We start from the raw sequence: 19,772 nt of genomic DNA, 5'->3' as shown, positions 1-19,772 counted from the left end.
TCACTCAGTCACAATCACTCAAGCAATCACATTCACTCAGTCACAATCACTCAAGCAATCACATTCACTCAGTCACAATCAGTCAGGCAATCACATTCACTCAATCACAATCACTCAGACAATCACATTCACTCACTCGTTCACCCGTTCACTCGCTCACTCACATGAATCATGCTAACTAATGTGTTGTATCTTATTACATACTGACCTTTAAAAGGACAATTTGTCATTTGGAAAATGATGCAGACCTTTAAGCGACACACCGGTATATAAAAAGGGGCATAACCGCCGGGGGGCTGGGATTGTGGGGGAGGGGTGAAAGTCCTACGATTTCACAATCACGTGAGTCAGCATTGTCATTCCAGCAGATCGGACATGTTCAGCCTTTTGAAGTCTATTTCTTCTATTTGACTGTGTAAACATGGCATTAGATATTTCATTTACATTCATTGAATCTTTCCCTTGATCTTCGTCGCTCCATACCCACGGCGGCCGTTATCACGGTGTAACATGACCTTGTCATTAAGCGGAACTGGGACATTCAATGATCTGGGTATATTGTTTTTCGGGATTCCGATTATCAAGTAACTTTCAGGACTGAAATTGATTTTGGTGATATGTCAGAACTGCATGATCTGAGATGCAATATCACAGAACGTGACACTCGTCTTAAACATTTGGATCCTGTCGCGAAAAGGAAAAGTCTGCACAATCTGCAAGAAACTTTGCTTGTCAAATAATATTGGGAGTCGCCATTGTACGTTCAGGCAAGGTGACGGTGTGTCTTGGAATAAGTTTTATTCCTCAGTTTGAATTACTGAATCTCACATTAAGCACACTCACAGACGACCAACGTTTGCCAGTTTACGTTCGCCTAAACAAGGCTTATGCAAAACACGCGCCCTTCTTGAAGTTTACACCAAATGACGGCAAGAGTCTAACTACATTAAACCACCCACCAAAGATCTCATTCCTCTTTAATTGCTAAATTAATTTTAATGTGAAGTGAAAAATGATTTATTGAGCTTTCGCTGTTAAAAACGTTTGGAAATTTGACAAATACAACTGCCACTGTCAAGTGTTTTTAGCACAATGATTCTGTAAACGCTTTTTGGAATAATCGTTGCATTTGCACTCCCAACATCTGTAGCTAACGGCATCTGAGGTGCGTCACCGCCAACGTGCGAATTACGGAGTGTTGTGTTTGAAATATGGTAACATAAGTGTAATGTTCAGTAAGGTAATGGAGGCATTCTTAGAACAAGGGCGTCTTGAGCCCCTCCTCGAGTTATGTAGGATGTGAATAACGCCTCACACGGTGGTTGTCTTGTCCTTCTCGCCAGGAACCGCTCTCTAATTCCATTTGACAGGAAACAGCAAGGTACTACTTTTGCCTCCTGTGATATTAATTCTTGGCACGTACTGCGCATAGTGCCAAGGCTGAGTCTCCGTGGTCGGGGGTGGGCTCAAGGTGATTAGACTAGGAGTGTGATTCATGAATCCTGTATACTAGCTATGTAAGAGGAGTATCACACTACATGCGTTGGTGGGGGGAGGTAATTCGGTCACGGCACGCTATCTAAATGTACAGCTGGAGATGCTGGTTTTCTCTCTTTGTTATCATTTACTTTCAGTGTTTCATGTTATTCAGCAGTTAGCAGTGACCTGGCTGACTCGGACACCGGCCTCTGACACGCTAATCATTGTATCAGATTTATTGGACGTACAGTGGATAAATAGCTATCTCGAATAAATCTTTAAATCGCAAGGTTTATTCTGGTTTAGCCAACGCCTGTCACGTGACTATGCGTGATGGGTAATGCATCGATATAGTCGAATACGTTAAATGAAAGCGACAGAAAGTGGATAGTTCAACGAAACAATCACTGGTAAAAGTAGAATCCCAACCATCAGTTACCTTCAGTGATCCATTCGTGTGAGTTTCTCCCCTGTTTCCAGATTTCAGTCTGGGGATTCTGTTCCGATGAATAATTGAAGTTCATTGTTTTATGGTGTAATCATGGAAAGCCTATGAATAAATAATTGCGGAAGTTTATTTTTGAAAGTGTTAAAAAAATTGGTACGACAGGTAAAAATGAGTAATATATTTACGTAATGCACGCACTTGCTGCCATCGCAGCATGGTCCCCAGAACAAAACGAGTCGTCGTAAATATTTTGAAGAGTGTTTTGGCAATCTCACCAGTTACAAACATTGCTTATTCCCAAAACTCCAAAGACATCGTCCCTATCGCTTGTTCTTGACGCACCGTACTTCACTAATAAGCGCTTGGGCGCTCGTTTTTGCGACCGACTTCCAGACCCGGCGCTTATTAGAGGATCTCTGCTTATGGTCCCTTCTGTTTATTTTAGTCCGACTCTTATTTGAGGAAATACGGTACCCCGAAATGGTCAATAAGCCCACCACGCATCCCTGTGTTTCTGCAATGCTGGTGACGTCACAGAAACTGTCCGGATGTGCGGATGGAAAATGCGCTGGATGTTGTCATCTTGGGTTACGCTCGGTCTGAGACTGCCAGAATCCAGCCTGGTTGAAGCGTCTCATTGGTCTGCCTTGTATAGCCGAACTTTTGTGACTATGGCTGCTCGAACCCACCATCAGCAACATTCCATAACTCGCTCTCGCCCTGCTGATCATAGTCATGATATTTTGATGTGTGCCTGCCTACAACATGTTTACCAACAACATCAATAGCAATCGATTTTGTTTTATACTGCTGTCACATTCAACAAAACCGTGGTTCTACTCACGGCGTTGTTAGGAATAGATGTGACCCTTTGGCAATCTGTACGCAATGTTTCTGATATTTACACTTACAACACTTATCATAGCACTTATAAAGTATGTTGCAACTATTATTACACATCATAACACTTATAAAGTATGTTGCAACTATTATTACACATCATAACACTTATAAAGTATGTTGCAACTATTATTACACATCATAACACTTATAAAGTATGTTGCAACTATTATTACACATCATAACACTTATAAAGTATGATGCAACTATTATTACACATCATAACACTTATAAAGTATGATGCAACTATTATTACACCTATCAAATATTTACAGCCATCATGACACGGAAATGTACCGAGGGAACAAAAATAAGGGATCACATGAAAGGACAAGTGTTCCTTTATTTTTTTCCAAGGTGTCTTCTGAAGCTTTGTCTGAAACCTAGACAAAAATAAACGACTTGCGCTTTCGTGTGTTTTCTTATTTATTTCCCTCGGTATATTTACACTTGTCCTATCACTTACCGGAATATTTACTCGTATAATAATACTTATAAAACTCTTTACATCTAGCATAACACTTAACGATATCCGAACTCCAGGTGTGTACTGTCTTCTCAAATATTTAAATAATGTGCATGTATATAAGGTTCAGCTAAACAAAAGATTGTGTTGTGTACTGTGACTTGAACAGGTTAATCGAATCGAGTATGGAAGATCACAGTTGATCTTTCTTTCACTCGGAGTCGGAGTCAGTCCGCATTATTTTCAATCTGATCATCCTCATCTTTTCTCAACCAACACCAATGGCCCCCAGACATAAACGATTTGGTCACGAATGTTCCCGAAGTGTTATCTAATTACCGAAACAAAACGAGTGGTGCTGAATGCAATGCACATCTCATTTGGGAACAAAAACCTTCAGGACAACAAGAGACTGTCTTTATGTGGTTGTTTATGTGATTGTTTATATGTGGTTGTGAAACTTGCATACAACGAAGACACATTTCCCCTTGTGATGTGATATTATCTGTTTCTGTTTGTTACTATGATGTAAGGACACGTGTTACACCTGTAACCTGTCATTCCATGACATATCATTGAATATGTTATGTTCATAAAAACAGAATATGTTTCGTAATGCCACAGCGTTCGATGTTTTACAAGAATACGTATATATATGATTTATTGTCATGCTATTTTTGTGTTTTTTTACCCTCGGACAAATACACTTCCTTTTCTTCTTCCACTTCATCACTAACAATTTTGCTTTTTTCTTACAGAATGTAATAGTATAAACTGGGGAATAGATCAAGAGGACATGAGTCGATGTAAGTTAACTCACGTGAAAACTTCAACATTGTGTCACGTACTCTATCCATTGCCGAATCTGTCATACACTGACATTTTGTTCCATGTTATCATTGTCATGTTGCCGTTAAATACAGTTTAACTCAGAGGAACATTGCTATAAAATTTGAGACATTCTATAGTTCAAAACGATTATCTTACATGAAAACTACATATCTTCCCCACAAGAAACGCACATGTGGTTTACAATAGGTTCATTCTGCTTCAACAGTAACATGGAACTGTGTCACTTGGAAAAAAGGAACGAAATTCATCAAACGTTCTTTTGCAAACTCTTGATGTGCAATGTGGACTTGCGCGTGAAAACAACTTTCAGTTTCCCTAAGAAAAGGAATAGTACAGAAGTCACATGTCACCGAAACAGCTCCATCAAGCATAACCTGACAGTGGCATTTCTCAGTGAAATAACGTTTACGTTATGTGTCCGTGTAGCGAAGCATCATGGATTACTTTCAATTTACGGTCATATATAAACATCGTTACCATCTACAGGTTTCTTTTCGTTTTTTGAGACTTGCACATGTTTTCTGTCACTAGTTTGCAGTCTCCCTCTCGATGGTTTACATCACGGCGTAATATTCATAAAGTAACCCCTTTTGTACTCACTAGTTCAATAAGTAAAGTGTGAATCTCATATGTACATGTTTCGTTATTCTTTCAGCAGACTTTGCAGAACAATTTCATTTTGATAACGGGGCCGCTCCATTACTCATAGAAGGTAGGTACATCGTTATAGCATGTTATGTGACTTTACACCGTGTGTGATTGTGTTGCTGTAGTCATAGGTGCTCCTTCACAAGCCGAGGTTAATAGTTCATCGTGAATCAGTCCGTTAAAGAACTACGAATGGAACCAACAATTAAAAAAGAATTAACAAGGTTACAAATTTAAACAAATCACTGCAAACGTATTAATGCAGGTTAAGTACAAATTCAAAGGCAAAACGATAGAAAAGTAATGGTTTTAGCAATAAAAACCGATGTGATAATATTCCCCTCCCTGCCGCATGGAGACATATTCGAGAATAGGCCCACTACCTTGCTCTTCTTGTAACTTGATATGTGACTCGTGTCGAGAGACAACAGCCAGGTCATTTTGTACACACAAGAAAATGTGTAGGAATTTCACCTAGGTATGTACAGGGTCGGGTGGACGAGGTGGTTCACCTGGTGACCATGTGTTTCCGTCATTCAACGATCCATTGAGACATAGCTGGAATATTGCTGGCTTTGGCGTAAAACAAGATTCATTGTAACAGATACGCGCAGTTTAGGATGTGGTTGATTTTCATGCGTTATGTGCCTGCAGCTTTCACGGACGAGCTGTTACGTCAGATGACAACAGAGCCACATATGGATCGTCTAAGCATGGAACAGGCTCAGTACCTCAAAGACCGCCTTAAGGGCCTGTATGCCTTCCTTAAAAACCACCCTGCACTTATGGACAGGAGGCTAAAGGTTGGATCCAGAAAGCCTCAGATACCGCAGAGAAATAAATATATACCACAGGTTGGTACAATTTCCTCATTTTCAAGTGGTGAATGTATTCTGTATGAGTGTTATATACATATTTCAATAAAGGACATGCTATTGAATATTGCAGTTTTAACATCCAAACCACCGGACACCTCTTAACTAGTTGACGACTTCAATATATACACCATGTACGTGTCTTTGCCAACGGTATATCAGAACCCTATGGCTACACCGTCCGATGCCGCTTTGGAAAAGTTTTTATAATCTAAACTACAGCAGGTCCATCATACAAACGGTGAACAAATCATTAAAACTGAACTCATATACACCAAAACAGACCAAAATCACCACAAGAGTAAAACAAACTTCCAAAACTGAAACAGAAACAAAAGCTTTTGTAAGTAAACGTTTGAAATGCAAACAAACCTCGCGTATAAGCTACAAGAGCGCAGGAGAACGGTCCTTGCATCAAAAAACGGCAGTCATAGCATTTCGAAACGGCCTAAATATCGTCAAAGATGGCGGCGATGGGAGACGAACTGGCTGTGGTCAATAACGTTGTTTGTCACTATAAGTCTAATCTTAAACATTTGATGTCGGATGTAGCACATCAACCCCTTATTATAGTCTTTATCATTCTCTGTGACAGGCTTGCGATTCTGCAAAATGTGGTCCCTCGTTCCACTGAATAAGCTTTATTTTCACCAGGCAGTATGTGCACAGCAATGTCCTAAACTGATTTATAAGACAATTTACTGAAACGTAACTTTTGTGACATGGTGAGACGAAGACTTTCAGAAAATACACCATGCCAAGTTATTAACACGCATGACGAACAGATGCCAAGTCTCAGCTTCGGTGTAAAATTTAACAATGATGTAACCACACAGTTATAAGTTTATATGTGAGGAAACACTTGTCGACAGGTGTTGTGAAGGATCATCCAATGCCTCGAAGAAGGATGGAGACCCGTGCCAAAGAACCCAACCGACAATGGGTATTCAGGCTCGCTGACTTGTTTGACACATGTATCGAATCCCATTTGCTCAGATCGATATCCATGTGGTTGATCATTGTATTTTCTAGTCCCGACGCTTGATTCTTTACAGACCGTCGTCATATAGCTGGGGCATTGTTATGTACGGCATAAAACTAATCTCACTCACGAACAAATACTTTTCGGCATTGGTGATTTTCACTTTCTGTGCATTCCTCTGACACTGCAAGCAACTTGTTGCCATATTTCAGCTTGTTTCTGTTTCAGAGTAAAATAGTTCACTGAACACTAGGTCCTCCAATCATGTATAGCGGTCTGCAAATACAGTGCGTGCTTGATTAATCCCCGTTTCGATATATCTTATAGGAAAAGTAACAGGGTAATTGAATTCCCTAATATGTTTTTTCATTAACGGCAATTATACAGGTAATGAATATCCAATGTCACATCGTTAGGAATGCGACTTGTTCAGAAATGAAAGCTGGAGGCTGTGGTTCCCGTTGTAATGTGAACATCAATAGCTTCAAGTAATTCCACCAGTGTCAACTGACAAGATCCATTGTTTCTTTTTGTGGGGAAGAGAAAGTCTAAAAGTGTATTTGATAGTACGATTTGATAAATGTCAGGCAGTTGCTGACATATGTAGACGTTAACGAAAATACTTTGAACACGTAGACGTAAATGTCAGGATTAGATTAATCTAGCTCAAAGTAGACTATTTTAAACTAATGACGCCCCTCAATAATATCACAATGTATCATATCGCAGATATTCGTTATGTTCAAGCTTTATCAGTTCGCGGAGTACTTGTAGATCCACGCTCATGTCTAGAACGTCATGTCTTTGTATGGGCGGAATACATCCGGCCACAATAGCTCTAATGCCTGACTTATCCCCTGCAACGCGTTTTGCGGGGGTGTTAAACTCGACTCCATCCGTGCGTCCGTCCGTGCAAATTCGTCTTTTCGGTTTTGGTAGTTTTGTACTTCTGAATACAATATTGGCAAGACGTTGGACTTCGACTGCTCCTCTCCGGTACAGAACTGAACTGTTTCTTCAGCAGATGTGGCACATAGATAGGTCTGGTTGTGAACTGTTTTCTTTACAGTTTTTGGTTTCTGAATGAGGCGGGTTTTTTTTCATTTTCATGGCAACAAGTTCTATTTTGTTTGACATTCATTTCATTCCAACACTCATGTTCCTCTTAGTGCGTTCCTACAAACCTAAAGCTGTAAATCAACAGTACCGCCCTATTCCCAGTACATATGACAAAGTCATAGCTAGTTGACACTTTAAAGAAGAGTATTTAACAATTGCAGGGTGTGTTAATGATGGGGACTGTTTCAGTTTTGACGTTACTGTAATGTATGACCGGTGTGATGCCAGTCCCCCTTTACTACATCACAAACTAAGGCATCTATATATCACATTATCATCATTATTACCTCCGTGAAATCACAAGGAAATAAAACACATGTTGCTCTAATGATGCGACTTAATTGCCCGGGTTTGTCCGGCTCGGTGACTTGATTAATTGCGCGTTACCTTAGTCCGTCACCATGGTCACAGGTTATGGTTGGCTCCCGATTGTTTATAGACAGTCGCTCAATTGCTTTTCCATTAAAACAATAAATGAACCCCGTGTCCATCCATCTCTAGGAATGTCGTTGGTTCCCTGTGTTCACACTGCCGTTGATTCCACGATCCCAGCTCCTCCTTTGTTCTGTTTCCTTGTGTATATATGCCAAATAAAATGGATATATAACACAGCGGCAGGTTGAGAAGGAATACATATAATCGCTTGATCGTCACCAGATCGCATTATAATTCTGGTTACTATTATTCCAGGATATGCACATGTAAAACGGTTGAATCCTTTATTAATCTTACGTTTATTCAATCATGTTTCAGAAACGCACCTTCCAACATGCTCTCTCAGAGCCCGTATGTCCATCTAGGACTGAATGGCGGCTGCTGAGGTCAGCACGTGATATCAATGACACGGAAGTAGAAATCTTCCAGCCGCCAGAAGGCAACGAAGGTCACCAATGGTTCTACACTGTCACCTGTAACACACAACATGAAATTATGTCCAACCAAGAATGCCCTGCCTGTTGTCGAGGTATCCATCGTACAAGGTAGCGTCCTACTCTTCCTAATTTACTGGGTTATGTAAGTTAATACTGATGATTATGTACTGACAGTTGATGCTGACAGTGAGCTTAAAGATCTTGGTCATATATAACGACTTCTAAATGCAGCTAAAAGACATCAAAGATGTATACTTTAGATTTAATTTCAATATTTGGTATCCACTTATGTAATCTACTAGGATGAGACTGGCAGTCAGCAACTCTCTTTTCACGCTCAGTGCTCGTGTTTCGCACGCGCTATCAGTCTTCAAAACAAGTAATAAGATAATGCCTGGGTCAGAGGGACATTAGAACAATAAATACGGGGGTTGTATGGGTTAGGCATGTTTACACTAGAATTTACACATCGGTTCTGTGGATGAAGCATGTTTACAATGAATGATATTAATGGATATCGAGCTTTGGGGGGTTATTAATGGCACGCCTTCTCGAAGGAGATGTTTATAAGCAACCTCCTAGATTACAACGTGGCATCAATATATATATGTATATATATATACATACCTTTCGATGGTGCTTATGAGATTATCATTGTTTATGATGTTATCAGTGAGTTATTAAAGGATTTCTCTTTGTGTGTAACGGAAGTGGCTGTGGCTGTTGACAGACTTGCTATTGTCAATTCAGTATCTCACGTGTATCAGCGTGGATGGCGTGTTTCCTACAAGAGATGGGAAACTGTAGCCTTCGAGACAACTGCTATGTTTCAAATCAAACACTATTGTGGATCTTAGGAAAATGCACGTCTCAGTTCAGCCCCGCAGACAGACAGTTCTTGATTGTACAGGGTTATTGAAACGTTCTGAGTCAAACAACAGTGGGTACAAGTGACATATATAGCAGGTTGAAATATATTAAAACATTTCCCCTGGTCACAGATTCTATTTGAACCAAATGCACAACCAGGCTACATATTTCTGAGGGCACTGAAGTGACTCTGTTTCTTAAACTAGACAAAACTGTCACACCATCATAACGCACCTGCAATGAAATGATGGACATGAGGACAAGGTGTAATTTTTCGGAGTTCAAGGGGAAGGAAAAGAGGGAATCGCGATAATGATTGCAGATCAGGGAGAGGTTTATATGCGATCACTAACAACAGTGGTGATGGAAAACCTGATATGAGAACTGGTGATCGACGTCTCATTAGCAAATACAGCTGGCACCTCTCTTGATACAGTGGAGGATACAACTGGTATCAAAAACTTACAAAAGTACCAAAACTTCGGATTCCTGTTTAGACATGCCTCCGATCCATCATATATCTTATGAGTCATTTTGAAGGATATCCATCTTACATGTTTTGGAGCAGTGTATATCCTAATCTTCTTCACCGGCGTAGTTTGTTCCACTTTCTGGCCAAGTGATGGCGGCGCTTTCCATGAGATTCCTTCCAGAAGGTTACGTGATTTCTGGTCAGGATTATTCTCATGTGCTTTAGTGTCGGTGTATCAAGGTAGACCGTCGTAGAGGCGTGTTGATCCAGGACAGTGTGCCGCCATAGTTGCACTGCAACACTGTGGCTTGCGAGCGTCCATATTCACCAGGTTGCTAGAGTGTTGTTCTACGTATGGAGTTAGACTTGGAATTTTTCAGCCAACCCTCGTTCTTCATAACCCACCAAGCTATGACAGTGCTGAGTCAGTTACAACCAGAGGTGTCACTACAGCAATAAACGTATACAACCAGCATCAGTTCCGTTGGGTATGTTTTAACTGAAACAATGTGCATTGCGAAACCCAACTTACTGACTCACTACTTTTTACATGGTTTTCACTGGTTTTATTATAACCAGTTAAACTGACGAGCAAAACAAAGTACACAGATGTAATTGCTGCAATCCCAAATTTGCGTCCTAACTAGTAAAGTTATCGAAGAACACTGATTATACAGAACGCAACCACCATGGCTCATTGGCCAAAATGCACCAAAAAACATTTGTACGTGTTTTGGGTGATTTTCTTTAAAATTGCGATTGTTGTCCCATGCACGAGCAATTTTCGTCCAGAGGGCATCAAGCCTGTTTGTCATGAAGACTGAACAATCACTTGACAAAACTCTCACGAGAAGACAGACGTCGGCTTAACGAGAACTGGTCACAGGAATGTCACAGATGGGTGCTTCCAACAAGACATTGGGTTGCACAAGACAAACAATAATTCGGCTATTTAGCCATTTCAATATGACAGGCCAGACATCTGATCGACCAAGAACTGGACGTCCAAGAGTCACAGCACCCCAAGAGGATCGCTATCTGTGGGTTATTCACCTACGCAGCCAGATGTTGACGGTGACAACATAGCAGCTGCGTGACTGGGTCATCGTGTGAGCCGATTCACAGTGACAAGACGACTTTGTGCTGCTGGCACATGAACCCACCTAAGGCCTTGACCTTCCAGCATCGTAGGAACCTTCTGCAGTGATCAGGTCATAGCTGCTGTCTATTGTTACAATGTGATTAAAACACGTGTTGTGCAGAGTGCTTCAATATGCAGTTTTCATTTGATCAAAACGTTGTGTTATTTTTGTCTTATTGAAAAAAACACAGCCTGTGTACTTTCTTTTGCTTCTCAGTTTAGCTTGACTGTGGAAATAATGTTCACATTTGTGCGGCTCAGTATTTGTTTTTGTCTTATTAAACTTGACATTGCGTGGGTTTGTCGTGCATAACGCTTTCAAGTGCAAGATGTTAAGTTACTGAACTATAACTTCTTTACTTCATTTATAAATCTGGAAAGGCTTTGTTCTTTTCACGAGGAGACTGAAGAGTTATATTCTGTCTTTCTGTCTTTTTTTCACCCCGGTCGATGAAATTATGAAATCAATACACAACATGTATCGCCTACTATCTCCTAACCTAACAGAGAAACGTCTCTTGCATCTTGGCTCAGCTTATGCTCATAATCCTGAGGCACGTGCACATAGCAACATATTGTCCGTCTTCCAAGAGTTTAACATACAGTCAAATCCCGATGAGACGGATCGTTGGGGATCAAGTAATAAAATCGTATTCGAGACGTAGGCATGTCAATGAGGATAGAAAAAATGTCGGGACCGACAGGTACTTTGAGTTATGCATGACATTAGAGACGCCGGCATTCGACTCATCGGATTTGAATGTGCCTTCCATCAGTCACTAACAGTCGTAATGATAATAAATAACACTGAAGTTATGAATGAATGGCCAACCTGTAAAAAAACACTCGTAAAAATAAAGATCAGAACAAATTCCTAGGAGTGTATATTTTCTTGTGTTAATTTTATTCAGTAGTAGTGTTTGGGGAAGTAAGTAAACACATGACGTCATAATTCGTCGTTGCCATTGTATGGGACACACTAATTAAAATTAATGTAAAACGCTAAAGCCGCAAAATAACCAGTGTTGGAGTAGATTCTCGGGACACCAAGGTGGTTATGAAAAGTACACGAGTGAATCAATACTATTCAGAGATGACAACGCGTGATCACTAGAAGGGTACAGTACCGTGTTTGTACCTCCAGGTCCTCACTGTACCTAGCGTATGATCATTACGTATTAACTTTCAAAGTATTTTGCCACATATCTGCTCCTGATGTTTATTTACATTGCACACTTATTTTTATTTGTTCCCTCTCCGTGACGACAAACGATGTCTTGGTGACACACTTTGCTGCATCTTCCTGCACGTCTTCCTACCATAGGAAGGAATACAGCTGTGCTTGTATACGTCATGTTCCTGTGCTATTGGGGTGAACAGTGGGCTTACCATTACACCATTTATCTTGACACTTTTCCCGGGCGCCTCTTGCCACCACTACTTTATACTGGTTCAGAAGCTCATGATCATGATTCTGTCTGCTTTGTACAATGGAGATTTTTTATGAGTGTTGTAAACGTTTTATCACCGTCATTCATCCTCTGTCCACGACAGGACGGTCCTTGACATCTTGACTTTTGCAGTCATTGATCAACATAAATCCAGTATCAATTATGAAGTATGATTTTGAATGTGCACTGATTGTTTCCTGAAACCCAAATTTCAACCAAACTCACATGAATTGAAAACTATATTATGTTCTGATGATCAATATTCAATACTATTCCCATCATAGGATAATTTATTCCGACGTTTATACAATTCGGATGAGAATGTAGATATTTCATTAACAATTGATGTCGGTGTATGATTGCTGACGTGCGAGCTGTGTGTAAAGCGTCATACGTTACTTGATATATATTGCAAAACTATCTTCAACGGCTATTCTCTGAAGCGTCGATATACTTAACCCGAAAGGTGACCATGCATAATTTAATGACTTCTCTGACGTCAAAAGCTGGAAATGACACAAACTGTCAGAAACAGATAGCTATTTCTGGCTGTAAAACTAGTCCAGAAAGTATTCATTTGAATTATGGAGATAGAATTGATAATGTTTTTATGCGAGCCACTTTTCGCTGATGGCTATATGTTAAAATATTCATTGACACCTATACATGTCAATGTTATCTTGTCCTTACATCCGGGCCCGCTATAGGTGTGCAGGAACACGTGCAGACACCCAATTGCGGGTATGGTGACGTGCAGTATCTGTGGACAAAATGCTGTGACTGTGCCCCACTTAATGCAGCTGCAAATGGGAAGCCCGAGACTGTGTGACAACTCGGCCCGCCTAACAGTCTGTATGAGTTGAATACTCCCCAGCTGGTTAAAACGATGTAAGAAAAAAGACACCCTTTGATCAAGGGAACATTCCAGAGCCTTGAGCATGTACTAGTTGCGTTGACTGGACATGTGCGCTGTGTAAATATCCAATATTCCAATGTGTCCAAACACCATTATTTCACAGGCGATGTTCATCCATAGTTCGGCACAAAAGGGGAGACTTGACTGATCCCAAAAACTTCCGACTTGTTTGAATACACAATGTAAATAATTTTAATATCAGGTGTTTGACAAACCTCTTATCATCTTATTGCTCTTCTAATGACATAATATGTAGAGAGAGCAGACAGGGGCGAGAAAGGGATGTTGTGGGTGCAAGAATCAACTTCTTGTTCAGAAAACGGTTTCGGAAGAAGCTAAAACATATCACCGCAACCTCATCATGTACTGGATTGACTAAAAATAACATATGACTCTATCCTACATGAATGGATTCTGAGGTCTCCTCTATGACATACATTGTATTGACCTCCATAAGTGACTACCTGATTTATTCAAGTCTTTAAGGAGTTACTGATAGACCGGCAAGGTCAGATGTAGACTTTGGAATCAAACACAGGGAATATTCCAGGGAGATTCCTTTAGTCTTTTCTCTTATTTTTGGCTTTAAATCATTTGAGATTTCTGCTCAATACAGTGGAGGGTTACCATCCCGGGCGTCCTCAGCACAGATCCCCAACGCCGCTTACTCATGTCTTTCTCGTGGATGACATCGAGCTCCTTGCCAATTCGTAAGAGGGGCTTCTTCTTGTCGAGTGCTTTTCTGATGATATTGGCATGACTTTTGGACTCAAGGAGGAGGAGTTATTTAGCATCTTGTGAGAGATCAGGTTTACACCTATCTTGGATTGATAGTTCGAGACAAGCTCCAAACTGCCCACCCGTGAAGGTCCCTAAACTCACTCACTCACCAAACTGCCCAGATTCAACAAGGTAAGGTACTGCTGGACAGCACAGGGATGGAGTAAACTTCACCAAGGGTGCTCAGAGTTGGTCATTTGTGGAGAAGCTTTCTGAGAAGCCATTGCATCATGTCTACTATGCATTGTGTAGAGCAGACTAGCAATCTCAGCAACTCCTTCACCTGGATGAAGTCGGCTGGTCTCAAATGGGAAACTGAGGGCTTCCTTTTTGCTGCTCAGGACCAGTCACTTACTACTCGCAGCCGCCTAAATGTGATTCTGAAAGAAAATATTCGCATGAAATGTTGATTGTGTAATGAATTTACATAGACTGCTCTACACCCTGTCAGTGGGTGCCCTTCCTTGACACAAACAGCATATCTTAAATGACATGATGGCATGGCTCGTTGCTTTTACGACCGTCTGCGCCAAGCCTGTGGTTTGAATCCAAAGTCCATCCATGGTGAGACCCTGAACAAATCCTGGGCATCATGGAAAATGATGCTTTCAAACATCTGAATGGGCCCATCTATAGCCTGCCAACAAACCTGATTTTTTTATAATGTCAGTGCATTTATTTATATCACTGAATTTGAATTTTCTGTCGAGACACCTTATTTGATTTGCATTAGCATTCTCTGCAACGTCACACCTTAGTTCAAGGTCAAGGTACAAACTAGCCAGAAATGGTCCTGACAATGAAGTCCATCATACAGCTCGAACATGTGTCTGCAGCTCATGTATTAGTCTCAGTACATGACTCGCTGCGGTCTGTATCCGATGGAGCCTGTGTCGAGGATATTGTTTGAACGCGTGATGAAACATATGAGGCCACAAGGGTATGTGAGTGAATATGGTTTTACGCCGCTTTTAATATTCCAGCTATATGACGGCAGGGAACAGCACTGATGGGCTTTACACCGCCCCATATACACACAAGGAACAATACCAGGTATAAGGCACGTAGCATATGTCAAATATCCATGTTGTCAAGCATAATCTTTGTAACAGCTGGGTCTAAATCTGTGATGACAGTAGATCTGAATCTACTGATTGGTAGCAGGACTGAGTGAACTGACTCTCTTCTGCCAGGACGCCTTGTGAACATTAATGTGTTAACTCTGGCCGTGTTCTGGTCATGGCGGGAATACATATGGTCTTCTCAGTCACAAGTCATTCGCCCTGGACGTACATAGGAATAAATCATTTAATACTGTGCGGAAATTGGATACTTCATTCATAGTCTGCCTCTCGGAAGGCGACATACTGACCGGAAATAGGACTAAGTCATATGATAAGCTCATACACAGATGCAGAAGTATACTCTCCCCAAAAAAGTAGGGGAACCTGAACTTTGAAGTCTGGTAGAAAGAAAACCCATTGAAGAACATTACAATGACGTTTATCTTGTGTACGCAGCATCATTTCACGTTATCACCACACGCAAACACAATGCATGGGCAGCACGTGCACAACGTGGGAGCTTCGTGGGGTGTCATTGTGAAACCTGACGTTTTTCAGACAGGCCTATAAATCACTGTAGACCATTTTTTCCGATAATTTTCTTGCATTTGTGCATGATCAGGGTTTTCAGGGTCAAAGCACGCACTACTGACTGAAAATTGTAAACCTGAAATTTTCATGTCATGCTTTGAATGAAATCCATGTGGTGATGCATTCTCAAAACATCCATTATTATTGTATCAACATTGATTCAATCCCATATATCTCCCAGTTTCGGCAATCGTACATTGAAAGTACAGTTCCCTACTTTTTATAAAGAGTACATATAAATAGGTGTAGGAATGTGTAGATATGTCGATGGATATGAAAGGGAAATGGATGGATAAGTGGTTAAGTTTACGAACATGTTGATATGTGCAAGGATATGTAACAGGTGGATTAATGCGTAGATTAGTGGATAGATATCACAGGGGATAGTGTAAAACAGACATTTATTCGACGTTTCGATACAGACTCACTCTCTACAAGGATCGCCTGTGGAAATGAAGGTAGATGACGACCAACTGGATAAGTGAATGTATACATAGGTAGGTGGATGGATATATAGATAGGTGGACGGGTATGTAGATAAGTGGTTGGATATGTAGAATAGTGGATGGATATCTAGATAACTAGATGGATATGTAAATAAGTGGATGTGTACATAGATACGTGGATAGATATACAGATATTTGAATGGATATGTAGGTAAGTGGATGGCTATGTAGATAAGTGGATGGATATGTAGATAGCTGGAGGGATATGTAGATAGGTGTAGTTAGATGTAGATAAGTGGATGAATATGTAGATAAGCGGAGGGATGTATAGATAAGTGGATGGATGTGTAGATACGTAGATGGATATGTAGATAAGTGGATGCATATGTAGATAGGTGGAGGGATGTGAAGATAAGTGGCTGGATATGTAGATAAGTGGATGACTATATAGATAGGTGGATGGATATGTAGATAAGTGGCGGGATATGTAGATAGGTGCAGTTATATGAAGATAGGTGGAAGGATATGGAGATAGGTGGATATGTAGATAGGTGGATGGACAGATGAATATGTAGATAATTGAATGAGTATGCAGATATGTGCATAGATAAGTAGACAGGTTGCAGCATATGTAGATAGGTGGTTGCATATGTCGATAAATAGATAAATGGATGACTATATAGATACGTGAGTGAATATGTAGATAGATAAAAGGATATGCAGGGTGCGACCTTTTAAGAATCTCTGCCGAAACGTTGAAACATACATAATAAAGAAGTTGCTATTCACAAAGTGTAGCCTTTGGGGATACCGGTATTGATAAGTGTACTGATATGATTGCAAAAACACACCACAGAAGACCATAGTGGTGGTATATTTCGTCCTGCTCTACAGTGTTATCGTCATAACGTTTATCTCCTTTAAATTACACTTCTCACGTTCTGTTCACAACGTATGAAACTCTGAGCTCGATGACCTCACTAACTAACCACAAGGTGCCTTCTTTGACAAGAAGTGGTTACCAATTTTCCTTTCAATACGTCTACGGTGAAAACAACAGCCCTTTCTTGGCCATTTTACGAGGAATCGTGACAGTAGCAAGTGGTCTAGCATTACCCAAATGATGGTCTGCTGGCAGCGCCCGTGCTCGAAATGGACCTGAGATATAATTAGGAAGCGATCATTTTCTCTGCCGCCCACGAGACACAGCTTTGTGTTCACTGACTGGATTCATATACTCTTTACGACCTTGCAATTATCTTGTATAAATCCTAGATTGTCTCACGGGGACTTGGACGATGAATGAGCAGAGCAAAGTGGTTATATAACCATCAAACTAATGACTCTCCCACGCCACAACTGTTTCAAAATTTTCGGCACATGAAAGGGATCCATGAAAATTGCATTTTTGAATGTTTTTGTCGACGGCTGTCACTTCCTTATCAACTTACGTGTCCCTTATTTCTTTTATCGATAATTCTGACAAATCACTAACCGGAAGCACGTGTTTTATCACGTGATGATCATGCATGTGAAATATATGCCCACTGATGAAGGAATGAAAATTTTCCTTAAATGTGTCTTGTTCAAAATGTAGAAAAACCAAATTTGCCATTATGCCTTCAAAAACAACTAGTATCTTTGGGTACAAATAATTCTAACTTTACATGACGCTTATGGCGTATCTTTGAAATGGGAATTTCACTGTAACCCTCTTTGTACAGATATATATTTTTGTGTGTGCTAAGCTGTGAACAGTAGACCAAATCTATAAATGTTAGTAATGCCACGTGTCTCCAGTCAATCGGTGATAGTTCCAATGGTCTGGCTAGATTTAGTCCGTGAAAACTCTTCCGTAAGACAAGCGTTTTGAGTTTCACGAGTTGAAAGATCGAGAGGTACGTGCGTAAATTGCTTAACTGGCCTTTGTACGTACAATACACATGAAATGAAGGCCTCATAACAAGCCAACAAGTTTGTTGATATTTCTGGGACATGTGGTTTGTGGAACAACTGATTATCTTTTATCCGATTTGTCAATAGTCGAATTAAGTGTGCATGCATGGTCAATTTTGATGTCAAATGTCAAACAAATGGCCTCACTCTAATTCGATCGTAGCTGAAATGATTGTTTCACAAATCGGTTCTGAAAACAGCTCTGAAAATGTGTTTTTCTTCCTGTTTAATTTTGCATTGAATTTTGCATCGAAATGGTGATTAGTTTTAGAACTACAGTTTTTAGCAAACTACAAAGTACAGCAAGACTACTTCCGTGTCGCGCTATACCTCTGGTATGGACTATACTGTACATATACTGGTAGGTGTATCAGGGGACTACTCTCGGTAATACATCGTGTTATATACTGACGGGAAGACAGAGCAGATTTTCCTTTCATGAATAAATTGCCTTTCAAGATCACGATAGGCCTAATATTGCTTCCAGTGAATCAAGATCTCTGACCATTTATAACTAAATGACATTATCAATTCCGATTAAGATCAATGAACGTTTGTAAGTATTGTTTTGCATTCGCGTCACGTGGTGCTTTCCCCCGTGGGGTTAGTGTCTGTCCACATGGCTGATGCGGCTGATTAAGGAGGTGTGTGAATGAGAGTCCACAACACATAGCAGTAGGCGGCTCATTGCACACTCCACACTCCAAATTAACCAGATGAGAATTCAGCCTGCCAACAACGCCTGTCGTTATTTTCAGCTGGTTAGCTTCAAGTGTCCCATGTAAAGTTCCAGCCAGTGAAACTGAATGTAATCAGAGCACTTAGACACCTTGTGATACATACAAACATAAATACACAGCCATCCAGTCAGCCATCTACACGCACGCACACACACACACACACACACACACACACACACACACACACACACACACACACACACACACACACACTCACACTGCACCAAACCAGAACTCACTCACTCACTCTCACTATACCTCATTGCTGATATACCCTCTCTGCCACAGGTATTGGTCTCGATGCATGCCGAAGAAGTCGTACGTGATGGCGTTGGTGCGACGTCCCGGAGACGCCTACTACGACTGGAACTGGATACAGGTGGAATCCAGCTGTAACTGTGCTATATCTCCGTTCATACAGGGCCGCATCTAGAGTCGTTATTCACTGTGTACAGTATCACCCGGATTAAAATACCGGGAAAAACACCGTCTTTCTTGTCATTCAAAAAGTGTTACATGATATACATGTACCGCTCAACGTTTCATAGGGATAGTGATATTGAAAACGGTTAAGAACATGATGATCTAACATTTACTGTGTGAAATGAAAACATTGGAATATTTCTGTTTTGTCACGTGACGTAATATATAACCGCAACGAACCAAAACGAAAGAAATTTATGACTTATCGCCATGAAAAGGTT

The 19,772-nt window shown here is 40.6% G+C and overlaps 1 protein-coding gene across 2 annotated transcripts in view; it reads left to right on the top strand.

Moving 5' to 3' along the window:
• Positions 1–19,552, top strand: part of LOC137287365 (uncharacterized) — a 29,859-nt gene extending 10,307 nt beyond the window's left edge. The window contains exons 2-6 of one of the 2 annotated variants that reach the window (XM_067819624.1): positions 4,052–4,099; positions 4,804–4,857; positions 5,448–5,647; positions 8,523–8,749; positions 19,357–19,552. In XM_067819624.1, coding sequence (XP_067675725.1) covers positions 4,052–4,099; positions 4,804–4,857; positions 5,448–5,647; positions 8,523–8,749; positions 19,357–19,501 — 674 coding nt within the window. In that variant the 3' untranslated portion in view covers positions 19,502–19,552. Of the gene's footprint in view, positions 1–4,051; positions 4,100–4,800; positions 4,858–5,447; positions 5,648–8,522; positions 8,750–19,356 lie in introns of both variants that reach the window. The other variant, XM_067819623.1, reaches the window with a different exon arrangement.
• The last annotated feature ends 220 nt before the right edge of the window (positions 19,553–19,772 follow it).

This window comes from Haliotis asinina, chromosome 6 (assembly GCF_037392515.1).
Source record: "Haliotis asinina isolate JCU_RB_2024 chromosome 6, JCU_Hal_asi_v2, whole genome shotgun sequence".
NCBI classification, from domain to species: domain Eukaryota; kingdom Metazoa; phylum Mollusca; class Gastropoda; order Lepetellida; family Haliotidae; genus Haliotis; species Haliotis asinina.
The sequence above is the reverse complement of the archived record's forward strand: the minus strand, read 5'-3'. Positions and strand labels throughout refer to the sequence as shown.